This window comes from Sus scrofa, chromosome 1 (genome assembly GCF_000003025.6).
Source record: "Sus scrofa isolate TJ Tabasco breed Duroc chromosome 1, Sscrofa11.1, whole genome shotgun sequence".
NCBI lineage: Eukaryota > Metazoa > Chordata > Mammalia > Artiodactyla > Suidae > Sus > Sus scrofa.
Genome location: NC_010443.5, coordinates 106,338,215 through 106,359,293, shown reverse-complemented (window position 1 = coordinate 106,359,293; position 21,079 = coordinate 106,338,215). Strand labels below are relative to the sequence as shown.

The window sequence follows — 21,079 nt, the reverse complement described above, 5'->3', positions numbered from 1 at the left end:
AGGATGGTCCACCTGCTGTATTTTGTAGTCATACCATTATGGATAAATGACAAGACTGCTGGATATGTATAATGACATGTAAACTGTTACCTTCTTCTTTAACCTCTGTCTACAGTAGAGGCAGTAATTCCAAAGGCCTGATATACATGTCTACAGGTAATAAATCTGTGTGAGTTATAGCTGTATCCTTGGAAATTTACAACTATAAGTTTTAATTCATCTCTGGCAACACATTTACATAAATTACAGCAACAGGGTAACAATACCATATGCTGGGACATTCACCCAGAGAAACTCATGAGGCTTAGGGCAGCTAGCTTTTTTACAGCTAAAAAGGGCCAGCCCCTCTCAGTATATATGAGAAGGAAGCATTTAATTTGGTGTGGTGGGCATTATGCAGATGTTTTCTGACTCTTGACATTCATCTGGAAGTAAGCTTTTTCAATGCCTTTCACCGAATTAATGAATAGTCTAGATGAAGATGTAACATTAGGGAACAGCAGAACTACGTAAAGAGTTAAACATTCAAAGGAATAAATAGAAATTATTTCTAAGCAACTACTCTGTCTTCAAGTGTGTGCACTTAACAGCTCCCTCTGAAGGTAGGAGCTCAAGATCAATTAAGCTGGGAGAGGAGAGGGACAGCGTGAAGTAATCAAGGGCAATGAAGGGAAGGGGTCCTTGGCCTTGGGTGAAACATGGGAAGGGAACACAGCCAGATCTCTTAAGCCTTGTTGTGTACTTTACCAATCCAGCCACTCCATCTGTACCAAGAAAAGGGAAAGCTGATTCTTTCAAAGTCATGTTATTGTTAGTCAACTTTAACATTTTCCCCATTGAGTTTTGTTCAAAGCAAAAGTCTTCTTTAATTCAGAAACTCAAAACAAGACTGTCCTTTAAGGATGACTATTAATCAACCCAGCACTACTATTTGTCAAGTCCTGAGAATGTAATAGTCATGAAACTATACATTTTAGCTCAATCAACCTTTAAGCAGGCCTAAAATTATGCCCATTTTACAGGGGAAGAAAGAGGGCTAGTAACTTCTTCATGGTCTCACAGACAGGAGGAAGAAAGGCAGGTCTCCAAACCCAGATCTGCTCCAAAGCCTCTACCATCAAGCTACTTCCCCGTTTATCACATAAGACACCATGTCACCAAATGCCCTTGGGGAGGCAATGTGGGTTGCCTTTCTCAGGCCAATGCCTGGAAAGGTGACAGCCTTTCAGGAGTGAGTTTCAATTTGTCAGTCATGATAATTCCATTCTCTTTGCCAGCAACAGGTTTAAAACCAAGTATGTAACACAATTTTGGCCAATGGAGACACACTGAGATCCTTTCTTAGAGGGTCAATGTGTTTTAAAACTTCTCCTTTTTGCCTCTGGGTGGTATCCTCTGCATAGGGTGCTGGCCCTGTGGCAGCATCCAGTATCCTGGTCCAGCCTAAGAGACCAACATACCACATATAGAGAAAAAGAAGGGAAAACTGGGGTCCTGAGCTGTTCACTTCACCAGCTACTGTTAGATGTTCTGTTATATGAAATAATAAATTCTTTCATGGAAAGCCTCAAGTTTCCCGGTAGCTCAGCAGGCTAAAGATCTGGCACTGTCACTGTTGTGGCTCTGGTTACAGCTGTGGTGCAGATTTGATCCCTGCCCTGAGAACTTCTGCATGCTACAGGTGCAGCAAGAAAGGAGAGAGACACAGAGACAGAGACAGGAAGGGAAGGAAGGGAGGAAGGAAGGAAGGGGAGGGAGGAAGTGAGTAAGCAAGCAAGCCTCTTTTGTGGCTTCTATTACTTTGTAGATAAAATATCCTAAGTATTAAACCTTTTCAACAATTCCACAGTTTTTATTTTTAAAACTCCCCCTATGCTTAAATTAAATTTTGCCTTTTACAGAACTATCTTCCCTACTAGTTCATACCTAGTTCATCCTTTCTTTTTTTTTCCAGAAAATAATTGTTTTTACTATTTATGATATCCACTTATATTTTAGTTTAGTGTGCAGATTTAAAACACTGCATTTTAAGGCTTACAATCTACTTGCTCTATGTCATGCTTCGTGATCTATTCGTTCTCTCAGTGGTGTCACCATTGATACCACTTAGGCTCTGATTTGTTGCCTGGATTGTTACCAAAGCCTCAAAGAGGAAATCTTCTCATCCTCTGAAGTCCTGCCCTTCCCAAATGGAATATCTAATCCTCTTGCTCCCCTGCTAAAACTCTTCAAATGGCTTCTCTGAACACCCTACTATGCATTCTGCATGGTATTGACTTGTATACTCTAAAAACTCTCAAAATCAGTCAGTTGCATTTAAAACTTGGGAGGTTTTTAAACAAAACCCCAGATTTTCAGCTTATCTTGAAAAATCATAAGATGAGGTCCACAATTCTGCCTGGCACCAACTCAAAGGATCTGAGATTCCACTGATCCCTGCACATGGAGCATGTGCTCTCCAATCTGCCACAGTCCCCACCTGTCCCAGTTCTACCCCCAACACTCAAGAACAATAGCAGTTGGCATTTTACTAAAGGCTTACAGTGCTGTTTTACTGAGAGAAGTGTTATAAAGAAAGACAAATATTTCTTGGATGGTGCTACCAAAAATGGGATGACAAAAGATTAACCAAGAAGGCTTACCTTGCTTTACTAACTCACCAAGCTACCTGCTTAGTCTCTGTGGGGATTGGAGCTTGCCACTGCTGACCTGTGGACTCCCTACCATGAGGCCATCTATCTAAGAAAGGCTTACCTGACCTCACCTCGCCTACCCATCAGGTTTTCTCTCCTCCTCTATCACACTCCTACACTCCTTTGCCACCTTGGCTCCCAGCGTAGCAAACCCCTCCCAGCTCCTGGAAGGCACTCTAAACTAGAGTGTTTCTCTGCTCCTGCTGATACTTCATCCTCTCTCTCTGAGGATCCTCCATGTGTGCCTGCAAAACACCTACTCAAGATTCAGCTTACAAATGAACTTATTTACAAAATGGAAATAAGACTCAACAGATGTAGAAAATAAACTTATGGTAACTAAAGGGGATAGTGGGGGTGGGGGAGATAAATTAGGAGTTGGGGATTAACTGATACACATTACTATATACAAAATAGGTAAACAAGGACCTACTGTACAGAGCAGGTAAGTATACTTAATGTCTTGTAATAACCTATAATGGGAAAGAATCTGAAATACATGTGTATACACATATAACTGAATCCCTTTGCTGTACACTTGAAACTAACACAACATTGTACATTAACTATACTTCAAGTAAAAAAGAAAATCATTTCCAAATACACATACAGAAAGCCTCAATTCAAACACCACCTTCTTCATGGACCTGTTCTTGTCCTTGTCCCCTGTCTCCCCAGGATTCAGCCCTTCTACCTCTGCAGCGTATCACATTCCACTGCAGAACTCAAACACTTTACTGTACTTACTGGTTTCATCTTTGTCATCTGAGTCTTTTGTAAATACCCTGTCCACATGAGTGGCCATTTCCTCTTGCATTTCTTACTGCCATGGAAATACTTCTAGGCACCATGCATTGACCGTACCAGAATCTCTCTAAAGGACTTCTATTTTTACCTATTCTTGGGGTTAAACAGTACTCTATTCCCTGTGTAAGGCATCCTGATGGACACCCACTACATAAGGAATGCAGTGGTTAACAGATCCATTCACTACTGCTCTATGAGGTAAGTTCTGTGACCTGGAGTTAACCACAGCTATACTAGTAGTGCTTGCCAATGTAAATTAAATGCCATATAGAATTATGAAACAAGAGTGGCAAGACTGCTTTAGAAATACATCAATATATACACTCTCACAAAATTAGGTGAAGGTGCGACGACTGTCAAAGACTGGGAAAGGCATAAACACCTAGGACTATACTCTGAGACTGCTTTCTGAGTACCTTTAATTTCCCAGTCCACTTAGAGAAACAGAAGCTGGTGTGGTTTAGGAAGAAAAATGTCCTAGAACTATAATCAATGGAGCAATTATAGTAAGAAAAGGCCTTGGTCTCACATCGAAAGAGATGGAAAGTAAAATTATCTTTACAGGACCTAAATCAAAATGAAATGTTTGAGATATATATCATTTTATATGATTCCCCAATTGAGCAATATCTTTGACCAACTGAGCAACTTCTGGGGCTGACTGTGCCAGAGAAGAGGGCTTCTGGGTTTCCTGTGTATCTGCCTCCTCCCTCACCAGCTCGATTTGAGATGGGAGCTGCCAAATTTTGACAAACTCCTTTGAATCACTGTCAACATGTTTTTAGACCCTATCGTGAACTATAGACTCATGTCCTCGTTAAATATGTTGTAGAATACTTACGGTTCATATTTATTGAATGGCTATTAAATGCCTGGCCTTCTCTTAAGTAGTTTATACTTTAAGAGTGGACATAAAGAACATGAGGCACCGAATTCAGAATGAATTCAATGTACTATAATTCTCTTGCCTGGTATTTTCCAATTTTATGAACAAAATATGCTTAGACTCCAGCTATCTATAGACATTTATATTTTCACTTTTTAATGTGTTGATAAGAAAGAATGTCTAGGAAGGAAACTGAATGGCATTGAGAAATGCAGATAAAATGTGAATTTTGAGAATCAAAGTAAATTTTAGTCTACTTAATGCTTTTGCAAGCATGGTGAAATGCTTATAATAACTGCTGGGTTTGTAAACAGTCAAACTCTCTGCCTCATGTATTTCCAATGGTAGAAATTACCAAGAACTTAATTTTCTTTCTTGGTATAAACATCTTAAATGCTGCCATTCAAAGTATAACATGGATACAAGACATACTCATTGAGTGATGGGGCAAAGAGACAACAGAAAAATACTCCTCTACGCAATCCATTTAAACAATTCTTGAAACATTTTTAAACTTTCAGGATAAATGATGGTCTAATTTCAAGCATTGTTCCAGATATCTTTCTCTTCCTAGAGGTTCTTCTCTAAATAGCATTTCACTTTTAAAAGGGGAAGCTTGATGGGTAATTCTTCAACACAGCGTTAGGAAACCATTGTCTTTTCCACCCATTCATCTTATTATCACCCCTGATGCCATATTTCTGGCTGTTGCTCCTGAATGTCATAGGAAGCACCTTCCATAAAACTAGCTGCTGAAAAGAAGAAGAAGAAAATACCTAAAATGTCGGCCTAAGTACTGTAGTCAATTCCCACTGCAATTTTTGCAATCATCACATAAGTGCCCTCGATGTATAAGCGTTATAGACTGCTGCTTGGTGAAAACTGTGCCCGAAGCTTCAAAACTCAGCCTTAAAGAAACATCAATCTTACTGTCTGCCAGACCCCCAGGTCCATTGCTCCTTCTCACTAGAAGTAAAATCTTTGTTCTTTTTAGAGAGAAAATACATTGTTTTCCAAACTTCTTCATACAGGTGTGTTTTCCAACACTGCTGTTGAGCCTTAAATATTAGCTTTCGTCTGATATGTAGGAGCCTTAGAGTGCATGCCAGAATTAAATGTTATAGAAAATTAACCTGGTTTATTCTCATCAGAATGCTTTAAATCCCATGCTGAAAACATGTTCATATACTGCCAAGCCCCCTTTTCCTAAAAATGTTATTTATGAAAAATGCCAGCATTCATTTTCACTTTGCTAACACCGTGTAAACTCTCTTTACAAAATCTGTTACTGCGTTAGCATTCAATAAGTCACAGATGAGGTGTCTCTGCTTATCTATTGGAATGACCGTTTTTCACGTAAAATTTGTGAGTTTCCAGGGTAATGCTAATTTGAAAATTGCTATAACACGAACCACTCACATGTAATGGGGAAAATGTCTCTCAGTTTTGATAAGCAGGCTTCCACTGGGTTTCCTGCTCCTTTGCGCTTTGCAGGTATTGTGCCTTCTGCCTGGAATCATGTCCCTGCCCTTCCCCTTCCGGCCTAACTCCTAACTGTGACCAGCTTGGTTCCGATGTTCTCTCTTTAGAAAGCCCTTTCAGACCATGCTCCCCAGATGCCTAAACAAACCTGGGCTTGTGCTCCTCTGCCTTCTCCCACTGCGCTATAGACTGCCCTGCTGGGTTTATGCAGTCTTCTAGACCAGATTTATTATAAATTCCTGGAGGAATTTCCTTTCCTTTCCTTTCCTTTCCCATTCCTTTCTTCCTTCCTTTTGGATTTTTTAGGGCCGCACCCGTGGCACATGGACGTTCAAATCAGAGCTACAGCTGCCTACGCCACAGCCACAGCAACACAGGATCTGAGCCATGTCTGTGACCAACACTGCAGCTCATAGCAATGCCAGATCCTTAACCCACTGAGCAAAGCCAGGGATCAAACCTGAGCCACAATGGCAACTCCCATGAGGAATTTTAGAAGGAACAGTTCATATTTATGAATTCTTTACTTCTTGCACATAATACTGTGTCTGATATGGAGAAGGGCTATCAGAAATTTTTTTAATTTTTAAAAATAATTTTTATAAATAAAATAAAGCCTCATGCATAAATGCATAAACAGTCCAAGATGAAAAATAATGGAGGCAAACAGACCAACTGTGAAGGTTTTTTTTTTTTTTTTTTTGTCCTTTTGTCTTTCCTAGGGCCACTCCCACAGCATATGGAGGTTCCCAGGCTAGGGGTCTAATCGGAGCTGTTGCCACCGGCCTACGCCAGAACCACAGCAACGCAGGATCCCAGCCGCATCTGCGACCTACACCACAGCTCATGGCAATGCTGGATCCTTAACCCACTGAGCAAGGCCAGGGATCCAACCTGCAACCTCATGGTTCCTAGTTGGATTCGTTAACCACTGCTCCACTACAGGAACTCCTGTGAAGGTTTTTCTTAATGAGAGTAATTGCAGTTCAAAAGTCATTCTGTTATTCATAGAAATATAGGGAGAGTATGAGGAAATTAATGCCCATGAACTGCGGGGAAATAGTTTCAAAGCATTCCGTTGATCAAATGCACAAATCTTTGGACCTAGCACTGTGCATCCAGGAATGAGCCCTAAGAAACGCAGATAGGCATAAAAAGTTATATAAATAAGGCTATTTAATGTAGCACTGTTTATAATGGTGAGAAATTAGGGGGGAGGGGGCTTAGATGTTAACTGAGAGACGATTAGCTAATGAATTCTCTTATATCTGTGTACTGGAATATTATGTAGTCATTCAAACAGATTAAAATAGTCCTTCAAACTTAATGTGTCCAAAGCCTAAGTCCTGACCTTCATCCCACATTTAGCCTGCTTTTTTTCTGCCATTAATGGCACTATAATCTATCTAGTTGCTCAAGACTCAAATCTATGAGTCATCCTTGAACTCCTTCTTTCTCTCACCACTGCCTCTCCCTGAACTTCCCTCACCCTGCGCCCTACATTTCCACAATCATTAAGACCTGTTGGCTCTACTTTCAAGACATATCCTTTATCTGTCCACATTTCTCCATCACTATTGCAACAACACTCGTCCCAGCTCAGTGGCCATTAGCCTTTTAAAGTAAAAATGGGAGGTCCCATTGTGGCTCAAAGGTAACGAACACGACTAGTATCCATGATGACATCGGTTCAATCCCTGGCTGCACTCAGTGGGTTAAGGATCCAGCATTGCTGTGAGCTGCCATGTAGATTGCAGATGCAGCTTGGATCTGGTATTGCTGTGGCTGTGGTGTAGACTGGCAGCTACAGCGCCGACTGGAGCCCTAGCCTGGGAACTTCCACAGGTGTGGCCCTAAAAAGACAAAAAAAAAAAAAAAAAAAAAAAAAAAAAAAAAAAAAAAAAAGGATCAAACCAATTCCTGATTTTAGAATCTATCTTACAGAGAGAAAAGCTCCACTGTATAAAAATGTTTGTGGCAGCTTTGTTTGTATTAACACAAAGCTGGACTTAATTCTAATAGTTCATCTCAATAGTTTTATGAGATCCATCACCCTGAAATAAAACCTGACACACCCACTGTGGCCTTTATCAGCTCCTGCCTTCCTAGCCAACTTCATCTCAAATCTATCTTCCACTTGCTCACAAAATGAATGCCCTTGGCAGCTGTCTTTTTCCTGTTCCTAAACTTCCCAATGTTGTTCCCACCTCAATCTTTGTACTAAGGCTCCTTGTTCTTTTAACGCTCTCCTCTACATGGTCACACAGTCCTAGGTTAAAGGAAACCCCCTCAGTGTGCTCATCTCTGAGCACCTAAAGTGGGTACCCAGTCATCCCTTTGTGTTATCTTACACTTCTTGTTTAGCATCTTGTTTGTCTCCTCTCACTGAATAAAAGCTCCTTGAGGGAAGGATCTATACCTGCTTTATTTACAACTAACAGTAGGTATTACTTGCTATTATTGAATGAAATATATGGACTCACAGGAAGAGATGATACACTGTTAGGTAAATATAAAAACAGGATGCAGAAAACTATTATATTATTGAGGAGGAGGGAGGAAATAACATTATTTGTGTATCACAGAAATAAGACTCAAAGTACTTACAATAAATGGCTAAATAGGAATTAGCTCTAAGGAACAGGTTACTATGGACTTTAACTTTCTACTTTAAATATTTTGTTATGGCTTGATGTTATTTTTACATGAATTACATTTATAATCTGAAGACACAATACATAAATTCCACTCATTTTCCAGAAAAAAAGGGCGGGTTGACTTCCTCCTTCACCAGCTACTACACATCTTACTTTCCCTGTTCTCATGTAAATGCTAATCATTCAAGCATTGTAGCTGGACTTCTTGGGGGCGGGGGTATGAAAATGACACAAATTACTCAATTTTAACTGGCCAGGTATCTGTAGGTCATTATTGCCAATGAAAACAAAATACTCCTGTAATAAAATAATTGCTACAGGAAGCTTCATGTTGATGAGAGAGAGAGACAGAGACAGAGACAGAGACAGAGAGACAGCGAGAGACAAAGAAAGAAAGAAAGAAAGAAAGAGAGAAGAAACTAACTAATTGAATTAGGCATTAGCCACAACCAGAACCAGAGATGAAGCAAAATGAAATAACTCCAAACCAACTCCAAAAAAATCAGATAACAATCCTTAAGATCTTGCCTACAGTTTACTTTTTTTTTTTTTTGTCTTTTTGCCATTTTTTTGGGCTGCTCCCGCGGCATATGGAAGTTCCCAGGCTAGGGATCTAATCGGAGCTGAAGCTGCTGGCCTACACCAGGGCCACAGCAACGCTGGATCCGAGCCGCGTCTGCAACCTACACTACAGCTCACAGCAACGCCGGATCGTTAACCCACTGAGCAAGGGCAGGGATCGAACCCGCAACCTCATGGTTCCTAGTCGGATTCGTTAACCACTGCGCCACGACGGGAACTCCCCAGTTTACTTTTAAGTTACAAAAGCAGTGACCTGAACAGCAAAAAAAGTCTTGTAGTTATAAATAAACTCGACTGAATTTCAAAAGAGGTAAGTAATGAAGGGATAAATAACAATAAATGATATGCAAATAAGAGACTGAGAACAGCCACCATCCTGCCTGTTGAAAGCAAGAGAAACTACAAAGAAAATTAGGCTACCTAACAAATGAGAAACCGAAAATAATAATCTTCAAATGGCTGAGTTACTGACTGAATTTCTTATACCTTAAAAAAGATGCTGAAGAAAACAGATTATGGAAATTACACAATAATAAAATCCTTGAAAAAACCCAGTGGTGGCTAATTAATATAAGACTTTAAATATATGCAAACAGATGGGCCCCAAACTGAGATATGTTCGCAGTTGAGAATACCACATTTAAAAATCAGCTTAAAATGACTTTACTCAGAAAGACTACTACAGCAGTTATATTAAAAGTAGTATTTGTAATGATTTCTAAAAATCACTAAAAAATATATCAGTAGGAAAATTGATTAATGCTATGGAAAAAACAGGATAGACAAAAGAATAATTATTAAACATGGATGGCTGAGGACAGATCAGTAAGTACAATCTTAACTTTGCTAATTACTTGGTTTGAGAGTCCATTCATTTCTACTTGGAAGATTAATCAAATGGTTCTGGAATAAAGAGCGACCAAAAATCCTAAGAAAGAAACTGTAATATAGATCTAGCTGGTATGAAGTCATACCTCAGCAGGAGAGAACAGGTTGGGCTGGTTGATTTTATCTTATTTTACCAATGACTACATAATAATCATGATGGCTTACATTTTATAAACACATAACTACTGGCAGGTGTTGGCTTTATATACAAATGCATTCTTTTAATCTTTACAACAAGATGCTAACAGGGTTACTGTGTCCATTGCATGGACGAAAAAACTAAAGCTCAGAGAATTTAAGTTCCTTGCTCTAAGTCACAAAGCTAATAAGAGCTGAGCAAAGGTTTGGACCCAAGGCACTCTGGCTCTAGGATCCACTCTAATACAGCCTTCCCTAATAAATAAGAGGAAATAAATAACTTGTTAATTGAATTTAATATCAAATTTTGTATATTACAAATACTATCAAAGAAATAGCATTTATCTAAGTCAGAAATAGAAATAAAAGTAAAGAATTTGAGAAGGTCCTACTATGGTTTGGTGGGTTAGTAATCCGACTACAGTGGCTTGGGTCTGATCCCCAGCCCAGAGCAGTGGCATCCGGAGTTGCTGCAGTTGCAGCACAGGCCACAGCTGGGCTAGTATTCAATCTCTGGCCTGGGGACTTCCATGTGCCACAGGTGTGGCCAAAAATTGAAAAAAAAAAAAAAAAAAGAGCTTGAGAAGGTCACATAACTTACAAGGGTATAAGGCATGCAAAGGATGGTCAAAAATAAATAGAACTGTTAACAAAAAAGAGGCCAACATTCATTTTTTAATGTGAATTATCCTCAGCATTTTTGCTACACAATGAAGATTTCAAGAAATGCCCCTTTCCAATTACATTTGTTTTTAGATTATAGAAACATCTGACTCACTGAATGTATAAAGTTACTGTGTACTCATAGGTGAAGCACTCCTGGTAGTACACGGTAACTTTATACAGTCACTGAGTCAGATATTTCTATATAATCCAAAAACAAATGTAATTGGAAAGGGGCATTTCTTGAAATCTTCACTGTGTTTGTAACAAATCACCCAAAAGCCCAGACTGTTGGCCTGATTTTTCTCACCCACTCAGAGGAAATAGTTGGGGTCAATTATAATGTATGCGTGCTTAACCAAAGTCAGGAAAAAGAGCAGATAATGACAAAACCTATACTCTGGGCAGTGAAGTGGTAAGAATTAACACTAGGGTACCCCAATAAATTAAGAAATCTAGCTAAAGACCTAATAAAATGAAAATCAAGTCAAATGATAGCGGTATGGAAGTTACACGATGACAATTTGAGAGAGAGGAAATTTGGTTCTACTAAACTACACTATAGGGACAAGGAGCTCATTGCTAGTGGTGGGGCAAGATGCCTGAGTGTGTGATATTAGTTGCTCTGCGGAAGCTAGAGGGTGTGGGGCAGAGAGGGTTCCATAGACCGTAGTTTATACATTTGACGATAAGAGAGAGGAGATGGGTACGGTGGTAGCTACAGAAAGGAATATAGAGGGCCTTTTTAGGGTGGCATGTGTGGCACATGGAAGTTCCCAGGCTGGAGGTCAAATAGGAGCTAGAGCTGCCCACCTACACCATAGACACAGCTACGCAGGCAACCTACACTAGAGCTCATGGCAACGCCGGATCCTCAACCCACTGAGCAGGGCCAGGGATCAAACCATGTCCTCATGGATACCACTCGAGTTCATTACTGCTGAGCCTTGGGAGTTCCCGTCGTGGCGCAGTGGTTAACGAATCCGACTAGGAACCATGAGGTTACGGGTTCGGTCCCTGCCCTTGCTCAGTGGGTTAACGATCCGGCGTTGCCGTGAGCTGTGGTGTAGGTTGCAGACGCGGCTCGGATCCCGCGTTGCTGTGGCTCTGGCGTAGGCCGGTGAGTGGCCCAAGAAATGGCAAAAAAAAAAAGAAGACATTACTGCTGAGCCACAACAGGAGCTCCCCTTTTATAATTCTGAATGGTTTTTTTGTTTGTTTTTTGTTTTTTGTTTTTTTTTTTTTTGCTTTTAGGGCCACATGTGTGGCATACAGAATGAATCATAAAATGCATTTTTAAAGGGTGCCAGAAAGGTAGATTTACCATGAAGCTAAGCTCATGAAATGTGTGTGTGTACAGTTTGGTTTGTTTATGTAGGCCTCTGATTTCTTATTCTTAAATAGAAGTCCCCAAAGCTATATATGCCTTAGACCCCCCCATCCCCTGGAGCTTCAATGAGTGAAAGAGATGCTCCTCACAAGGTATTAAGTTTAGTTAATTCTCAAAGTTACTTTGCAGTTGATGACAAATGAAAACAAAGGAGGAGGAGGTGACAGGAAAGCAATGAGGCAATCTTCTTCTTAGTTCATAATTGCTAAGGTAGTTGTGGTTCTTCTGATTTTCTCATTAGTTTAGTTAGATGCTCAGAAGATGCCTGTATATAACCATGTGACTGCACCAGTTGGTAAAGTCTCATTGGCTGAAGAAGGCAGGCAGGCCTTGCTGGACAATGATGGAACAAATCAAAGTTTAAAGACTGGTAAAAACAGATTTGGACAGAGTTCAGGATTGCTTTCCATACCACTGAATTAGTAAAGGAGCAGGGCAGAAGACATTCGGGAGATAAGGGTAAATAAGTGGATAGAGTATCCTGTGACCTCCTCTTCCCTCACGGAAGTGAAGCTGAAGTTCAACACATCCGTTCCACATGGAGAAGGAGTCTGTTAAGGCCAGAGGAGCTCAACCTGTGGGCCCATGCTTTTTACAGCATTAGGCTGTGTGATGGGGCACATGTGAGCTCCAGAATCTACCTCCTGCTCTATAGGGGATTATAACAAGATTTCAGTTGCCACAATTCTATAACAGTCTATTTGTGTTTCTATTTTTTCCTTCATTATCTGGCCTATGGGAGGCCTGGTCATGGTCCACTATGGAAAAATATGACTCATAAGAAAGAGGTTCTCTATGCTATTTCTGAAAACACATCTTATTGCAGAAAAACAACAATTTGATGAGAGGTTACTGACACACCAAAACGTAACTATACTCAAATTACAAATATATTTTTGATGTAATTGAGGCATACTTTGTTTTCATTCACCATGGTATATTATATATTTCTTACTATATTTTTTACTCCAAAGACTCAGGGTGTTTTATATGAGTAACATGAATAAATTTTATTGTGCCACTTCAAGGTACCAGGCAATAGAAAATAGGAGGCTTCAAAAATTAGTTCTTTATGGAGTTTACTTAAAATTTTCAATAATAAAGTTCTTTTACTAAGTTAAGATTTAGAGAAGACTTTGGCCACACTTCCTTCCTCTGGCATCACTGCCTTTTTGATGGCATGGTGTCAAAGTCAGAAAAAAAGTGCCTAGATTTACCAAGGTGGATCAGATTACCTCACAGTCACACAACACAGTACAAACTCCATAAGGAAAACTAGCTCACTTGAGCCTAAGTGAATCTTGCACAGAGCCAGCAATTATTACAAAGAGTGAGTTAAAAAAAAAAAACTGGAAAATCAGGAGTTCCTGTCATGGCTCAGTGGTAAGGAAATCGACTAATATCCATGAGGACGCAGGTTTGGTACCTGGCCTCGCTCAGTGGGTTAGGTATACAGTATTGCTGTGAACTGTGGATGGATGTGGTTTGGATCTGGCACTGCTGTGGCTGTGGTGTAGGCTGGCAGCTATAGCTCTGATTCCATCCCTAGACTGGGAACTTCCATATGCCATAGGTTTGGTCCTAAAAAAAAAAGGAAAATCAGAGAGAGATAATATCAAGTCTGCCAACCCAGAGTCAGATATCGCTACAGGGAAGATTTTCATTGCCACTTTACCCAAACACATTCTTGTCTAAGGATTCATGCAACCTAATTACCCTGCTTATCAAGAACCCTGCCTCCCAACAAAATGTAAGCACTTCATAAGGAGTTACTTTTTTTTTAAATTAATCAAAATTAGAGTCATCTATATTCCTAAATTGCTAGGAGTTGCCAAGTAAAAACACAGCAACACAGCACGATTTTAACTGTGGAACTGCATCAAAGTTTCTGATTCCAATAATCAGTAGAGATTCAGCCCCAATACCACTGGCAAGAGCTGCCTTTATAAAGGAAATCTACACATGGCCTCCTGCCTGACTCTCCCATCAAAGCTCTCCTAACTAAAGGGTGCAAAGTCTTGGCCCTGACAATCTACAAATGTTCTGATGGCTCAAGGTTTATCTTGCAAATTCTCCACAATTAATGTAATTTCACTTGCTAAGAATTTTACATAAATTATCTTATTCCTTACAATAATAGGCACCATTTCTTTTTATTTTTTTGTCTTTTTGCCATTGCTTGGGCTGCTCCTGCGGCACATGGAGGTTCCCAGGCTAGGGGTCTAATCAGAGCTGTAGCCGCCGGCTTACGCCAGAGCCACAGCAACACGGGATCCGAGCCGCGTCTGTGACCTACACCACAGCTCATGGCAACGCCAGATCCTTAACCCACTGAGCAAGGCCAGGGATCGAACCTGCAACCTCATGGTTCCTAATCGGATTTGTTAACCACTTAGCCACAACGGGAACTCCAATAGGCACCATTTCTAACGCCATTTTACAGTGAGGAAATTTCAGCTCAGAGAAGTTAAGAAACATTCCTAAGCTTATACAATTAATAAGTGGTATGGTGGAGATGAGATTTAAGCTACATAAGTTTCTCTTTGCTCTCCAATACATTATACTGTTTTAAATCACTTTTCAGTTAAATGAAATAACTCTTCCTCCTCAATTATCTAAGTCAGAGGTCAGCACACTTTTTTTGCAAAGGGCTACATAATAAATATTTTAGGCTTTGCGGACCATATCTGGTCTTTGCTGGCCACAACAGCTCAATTCTGCCGCTGCAGTGTGACAGCAGCCATACAAGACCCTTAAACGAATGACATGGTTGTGTTTCAGTCAAATTTTATTTACCAGAGTAGGTGGCAGGCAGATTTGGGCAACAGTTTGTGAACTCTTAATATAAGACATAATGCATAATTATCTTGTGGTTTTGTATAATCACCTATTTTAGATTGGGAAGAACAGGTTGTTAAGGAAACTGATTTTTTTTTTTTCCCGCTGTACAGCATGGGGACCAAGTTACACATACACGTATACATAATTTTTCTTCCCATTGTCATGTTGCGATGTAAGTATCTAGACATAGTTCTCAGTGCTACATAGCAGGATCTCATTGCTAATCCATTCCAAGAGCAAGAGTGTGCACCCATTAACCCCAAGCTCTCAATCCCTCCCACTCCCTCCCTCTCCCCCTGGGCAACCACAAGTCTATTCTCCAAGTCCATGATTTTCTTTTCTGTGGAAAGGTTCATGTGTGCTGTATATTAGATTCCAGATATAAGTGATATCATATGGTATTTGTCTTTCTCTTTCTGACCTATTTCACTCAGTATGAGAGTCTCTAGTTGCATCCATGATGCTGCAAATGGCATTATGCTGTTCTTTTTTATGGCTGAGTAGTATTCCATTGTGTATATATACACCACATCTTCCTAATCCAATCATCTGTTGATGGACATTTGGGTTGTTTCCATGTCTTGGCTATTGTGAATAGAGCTGCAATGAACATGTGGGTGCATGTGTTTTTCTAAGGAAAGTTTTGTCTGGATATATGCCCAAGAGTGGGGCTGCTGGGTCATATGGTAGTTCTATGTATAGTTTTCTAAGGTACCTCCATACTGTTCTCCATAGTGGCTGTACCAGCTTACATTTCCACCAACAGTGCAGGAGGGTTCCCTTTTTTCCACACCCCCTCCAGCACTTGTTATTTGTGGACTTATGAATGATGGCCATTTTGACCTGTGTGAGGTGGTATATCATGGTAGTTTTGACAAGGTTTTGCACAGCAAAGGAAACCAAAAAGAAAACAAAAAGGCAACTTGCAGAATGGGAGAAAATAATTTAAAATGATGCAACTGACAAGGGCTTAATCTTTAGAATATATAAGAAGCTTATACAACTCAAGAGCAAAAAAGCCAACAACCCATGGAAAAATGGGCAAAAAACGTGAATAGACATTTCTCCAAGGAAGATATACAGATGGTCAACAAGCACATGAAAAAATGCTCAACATCCCTGATTATTAGGAAAACTGATTTTTTATTTTATTTTTTGTCTTTTTGCCATTTCTTGGGCTGCTCCCGCGGCACAGGGAGGTTCCCAGGCTAGGGGTCTAATCGGAGCTGTAGCCGCCAGCCTAGGCCAGAGCCACAGCAATGCCAGATCTGAGCCACGTCTGTGACCTACACCACAGCTCATGGCAACGCCAGATCCTTAACCCACTGAGCAAGGTTCCTAGTTGGATTCGTTAACCACTGCGCCACAGTGGGAACTCTGGGAAACTGATTTTTAAAAAAAGACAGAGGAGTTGCCTAGTGGCTCAGTGGGTTAAGGATCCGGCATTGTCACTGGTGTGGTGTAGGCTTGATTCCTGACCCAGGGACTTTGCATGCCAAAGTTGTGGCCAAAAATAAATTAATTAATTAAAAAATTTTTTCAAAAGATAGAAGCCAATGCCAAAAGGTAGGGGAGAGAGATTTGACTTTTCTATTCTATCCTTTACCAACCAATCTAAGAAGGACAATGACAGGGAGCCGATATGCTCCTCTTCCCATTCCCATGGCCTTGGGTCTGTCTGCTTCCACTGGGCAGTGGATGCTCTCTCAGGCCCTGGCATCCTGGACAGGCCATAGAGGGTCTTCCCATCAGCTGCAACTCTCCCCATTTAAGTGGCTACCCCTTATCTTTCCACCTAATTGGAAATCCCTGGAGGCCAGTGAATTTACTAATTACCCCTCCCACATTTTTATGTCATATATCTATGTTTTGGCTCATGTTAAGAAAATTGTCAGACTCTCTCCATTCATTGATTCTAATAGCTAACTCCAAAAAATCTTTACTGCATTCCTAGTTCAAAATTCTTAGTCCTTTGATTCACCTCTAAAATATCATCTTTATAAATGCCAACTATACTTGTGTATTCTGTTTCAACTGTTGACTCACTTATTTCAAACACTATAACAGCAATACCATAAAAGAATTAAGAGAATCCCTTAAGAGCTCATTGTCACTGGATGAAACTGGTAACTGGCAAAAGCAGTTAAGATTGATTTTAGAGATTTAGCTATGTTTTCATGCTCTGAATGATGAGAGGAAAGGGTAACCTTCACTTTCACACAGAACTAGCAGGTAAAGGTTATTCCATCACCTAACACTAATGATAATTTTGCGTATCAGAATCAAGAAGCCAAGGCAGGAAAATATGGGGACACTAAAATGCCTAAATGTACTAAAGTAACATAGAGAAAAATAAAATGAAATATGAGTGACATCACAAATTCCTGTTAAGAAAGAATGTGTTGATTAATAATTGTATCTTGAATAATTTAATGAAAAAGAATAAGATACTCAAAATTTTTTGTGCAGGGGGCACACTGGCGACATTTGAAAGTTCCCAGGCTAGGGGTTGAAATAGAGCTGTAGCCTCTGGCCTATACCACGGCCACATCAACATCAGATCTGAGCTGCGTCTGTGATCTACACCATAGCTCATGGTAACACCAGATCCTTAACCCACTGATCGAGGCCAGGGATCGAATCTGTGTCCTCATGGATGCTAGTTAGATTTGTTTCTGCTGAGCCATGATGGGATCTCCCAAATTGTTCATGTTTTTTGCATGTTACTAAGATCCTCACTGAGATGCGGCAGGAGGAAGAAACTGCTAGGAAATATACACTCAGGAGAGCCTGGTACTTTCTCTTTGGTTCTTTTTTATTTTCATTTTTTTGTCTTTCTGTCTTTTTAGGGCTGTACCCGTGGCATATGGAGGTTCCCAGGCTGGGGGTCGAACAGAGCTGTAGCTGCCGATCTGTACCACAGCCACAGCAACGCAGGATCGGAACCACGTCTGCAACCTACACCACAGCTTACGGCAACGCCGGATCCTTAACCCACTGAGTGAGGCCAGGGATCGAACCTGAGTCCTCATGGATGCCAGTTAGGTTCGCTCCACTGAGCCACGATGGGAACTCCTCTCATTGGTACTTAATTGCTGCTCTTTCGCTACTCTTTGGGTTCCATCACTGTGCCCATGCTGCCTCACTCCTGTCTCTGTTTGGTGGCAATGGTGTCTTGTCCAGTTATAAAGAGTCTGCTCTCTGATTTCCTCACTTCAACTTTAAAGATGCTGGAAAATGTCCCCTTGTTCAATTTTTTTTAGTGTCTTTTCCTTATAGATATTTATGGCTTATTTCTCTCAAGTTGGCTAGTAATAGAATGTAGTAGACCCTTGAACGACACGGCTTGAACTGCATGGGTCCACTCAGTGGAATTCAATAGTAAGGACTACAGCTCTACTCAGTTAGAGGTTGGCTGAATCCCCAGATGCAGGATCAGGGATACAGAGGAACCAAGGAATACGAGGGTCAACTCTAAACTCTATGTGAGTCTGCACCCCTAACCTGGTGCTGTTCAGGGTCAACTGCACTCCAACTGTTAAACTGTTTTACCCAAAGAGGTTCCGAACATGTATTTGAAGACTCTGCCCCTCTTAGGAGAGAGTGGTATAGACAACATGTGACTTCATTTTTAAATAAGTACTCAGAGTGGTTTCATTGCTCAAAATGAGCATTCAGAGTAAAGAAATAGGGTCACTAACGAGGAGTCAATGTCTTAAAAAACAAATCACACAAACAAAATTCATCAGTGTGGAAATGGTGCATGCTCCATGCACTCCCAGGAACCCTACAATGCAAACACATGCATTAGAGCCCCTTAAAAGGCCTGCATAAAGAAATGTGTTAAAGTCAAACGGTATCCTCTGAATTTGTCTGACCTCTGAAACTTTTAACTCCAATACTTGTTGTCATCTCTTAGAACTATCTCATGGAAAGCAGCCAGAGAAGATTTTGGGGAACTAATTAATAGTTTACTAAAGTTAGGAGGAAATTTAAAATTTAGCTACATCTTGATGTATTTCTTTATATTCCTTCTGGAAACTCCTAATATAATTGAATATATCAATCTAATATGGTTGAACACAATTCCTAGTATGATTGAATATATTGGCTTTGATAAATGCTACAGTGAAAAATAAGAAGTTATGACTTGAAAGTGTCACTCAATGAACGTTTTAACACCATGGTCACAGCGGAGCCAACCCTGCTTTTGCCATTAACTAACAGTGTGACTCTGGGATAAAGAGGTTAAAAGTCTGGGAGCTAAAATTCACTTACATCTAAAGTGGGGTTAGACCTGCTCTGTCTATCCAACTGGTACATCTGGAGAATCAAGTGATCAAGATCAAGACCAAGAAGAATTTCTCATAAACAATAACGTTTTAATAGTATAAAAAGTTATATATTTCAAGTAGAGCCTCAGTTTCCTTTCCATAGAGCCACACTAAACACCACTGTGATGTCTGCCTTTCTTGAACTCTTCATAGAACATTGTCTCCTAAGTGCTAAATAGTTCATTTTACTTAGAAAACTAATTTTTGTTTAGCCATTAATTGTTACAACATACCGTCAAATTATTTTTAGAAAACATATGACAAAAAAAAAGAAAATCAGAAAACTTTGTTTAAAAGAAGAGAGAATTTCCTGCAAAGTAGTTTGTGAGTAGTACCGCCTTACTCGAGGCTCTGTCATGAAACCGTCTGTGGCGGCTCTTCATTCCCAGTGAATAAAGACAGGAGGGGCTCTATATTCCTTGAGTCCTTCATTAAACTATTGATCCCTTTAGCATTATCCATAATGTTCCAGCAGCTCAGCACGTCAACTGGTGAAGTGCTAGTCCCTCACTGCTTTCAATAACTTCCACACTTTATGGAGAGGAAGTCACAATGATTTATTTACCTGACATTTTCCAGTCCGGATGTCGTACAGGGCCACTGAACCATGGCGAGCTCCAACTGCTATTCTGTGATTCCGCTCATAATAGCTGACCATGTAGAACCTGGATTGAATGTTTTAACAACAAATACAAAAAACCAGGTAAGATGACCGGCACATTGAGGTGAAGAGAACACATTTCAAAGATTAAAGCCAGCTCTGATATATATCTATATACATCTATAGATGTTTATTATATATTTTAAATAAGTATATATACAATTAAAATACTGAGATTTTTCAAAAATGTTTCATTGTAGTAATTCTTAAAATCAACGGAAAGAAAAACGACATGGAATACCACTTAAGCCTGTTAATGATTATTTTCAATGGAAAACAACTTCATAATTACAAACACCTTAGAATTTTGAAACAAGAAATAAGGATCAAATACGAAAAAGATTAAACATGAAAACTCAGTTTTGCTACAGTGACTACTATGCAAATATTTGTATTTGAACAGAAACAGAAAAGATGAAAAGGCTTATATATTCAATCTAATTATGGTCTCATGGTTTACTATAGTATTAAAGAATGAAAAATACTTTCCAACAGAACAATCATAAAAAGCTACATAAATGTTATGTTTAAGAATTTATATCAATCATTTAGAATGAAATTAGAAAGTTTACCTACCAAAAAATTTTATCTGGCAAATTCTCTAGATTTTCCACATTTATCAGTTTATCTAAGTGATGATAACTGTAACTACTGGTAGTATAAATAGCATAGTTGGTGATTTGGCATAGCAAAAAAATAGGATTTAGGGTGAATAACTTGAAGATTGTGTGAAAGGTTGATTTATTTTTATTTGTTTATTTTTCTAGATTAATTTTCATGCCTTGAACAAGTATTTGAATTCCTACTCTATGCTTTGTCATAATGATTTAAGGGCCATACGGCTAGAGCCTGGAAAGGTAAGAATAAAAATTATTAGAAGTGTAAATAGGTATGATTTTATGTCCCCAAAGAGTTTTGAACATGCCTTCCCATTATCTGGTCCTACTGTCTCAATGAGTGTTACCAGATAAATAAGTGGCCCACACTAAATATTTCTAAGGACAGTACATCAATTCTATTACACATTCCTTGCCTTTTTCTCTTTGATTCACTATTA

At 39.7% G+C, this 21,079-nt stretch overlaps 1 protein-coding gene across 10 annotated transcripts in view; it reads right to left on the bottom strand.

Moving 5' to 3' along the window:
- The window catches only part of WDR7 (WD repeat domain 7), a 375,679-nt gene that overhangs the window by 52,397 nt on the left and 302,203 nt on the right, over window positions 1-21,079 (bottom strand). For all 10 annotated transcript variants that reach the window (XM_021093595.1, XM_021093608.1, XM_021093602.1 and 7 more), the window contains one exon: window positions 19,927-20,026. In XM_021093595.1, coding sequence (XP_020949254.1) covers window positions 19,927-20,026 — 100 coding nt within the window. The remainder of the gene's footprint in view (window positions 1-19,926; window positions 20,027-21,079) is intronic.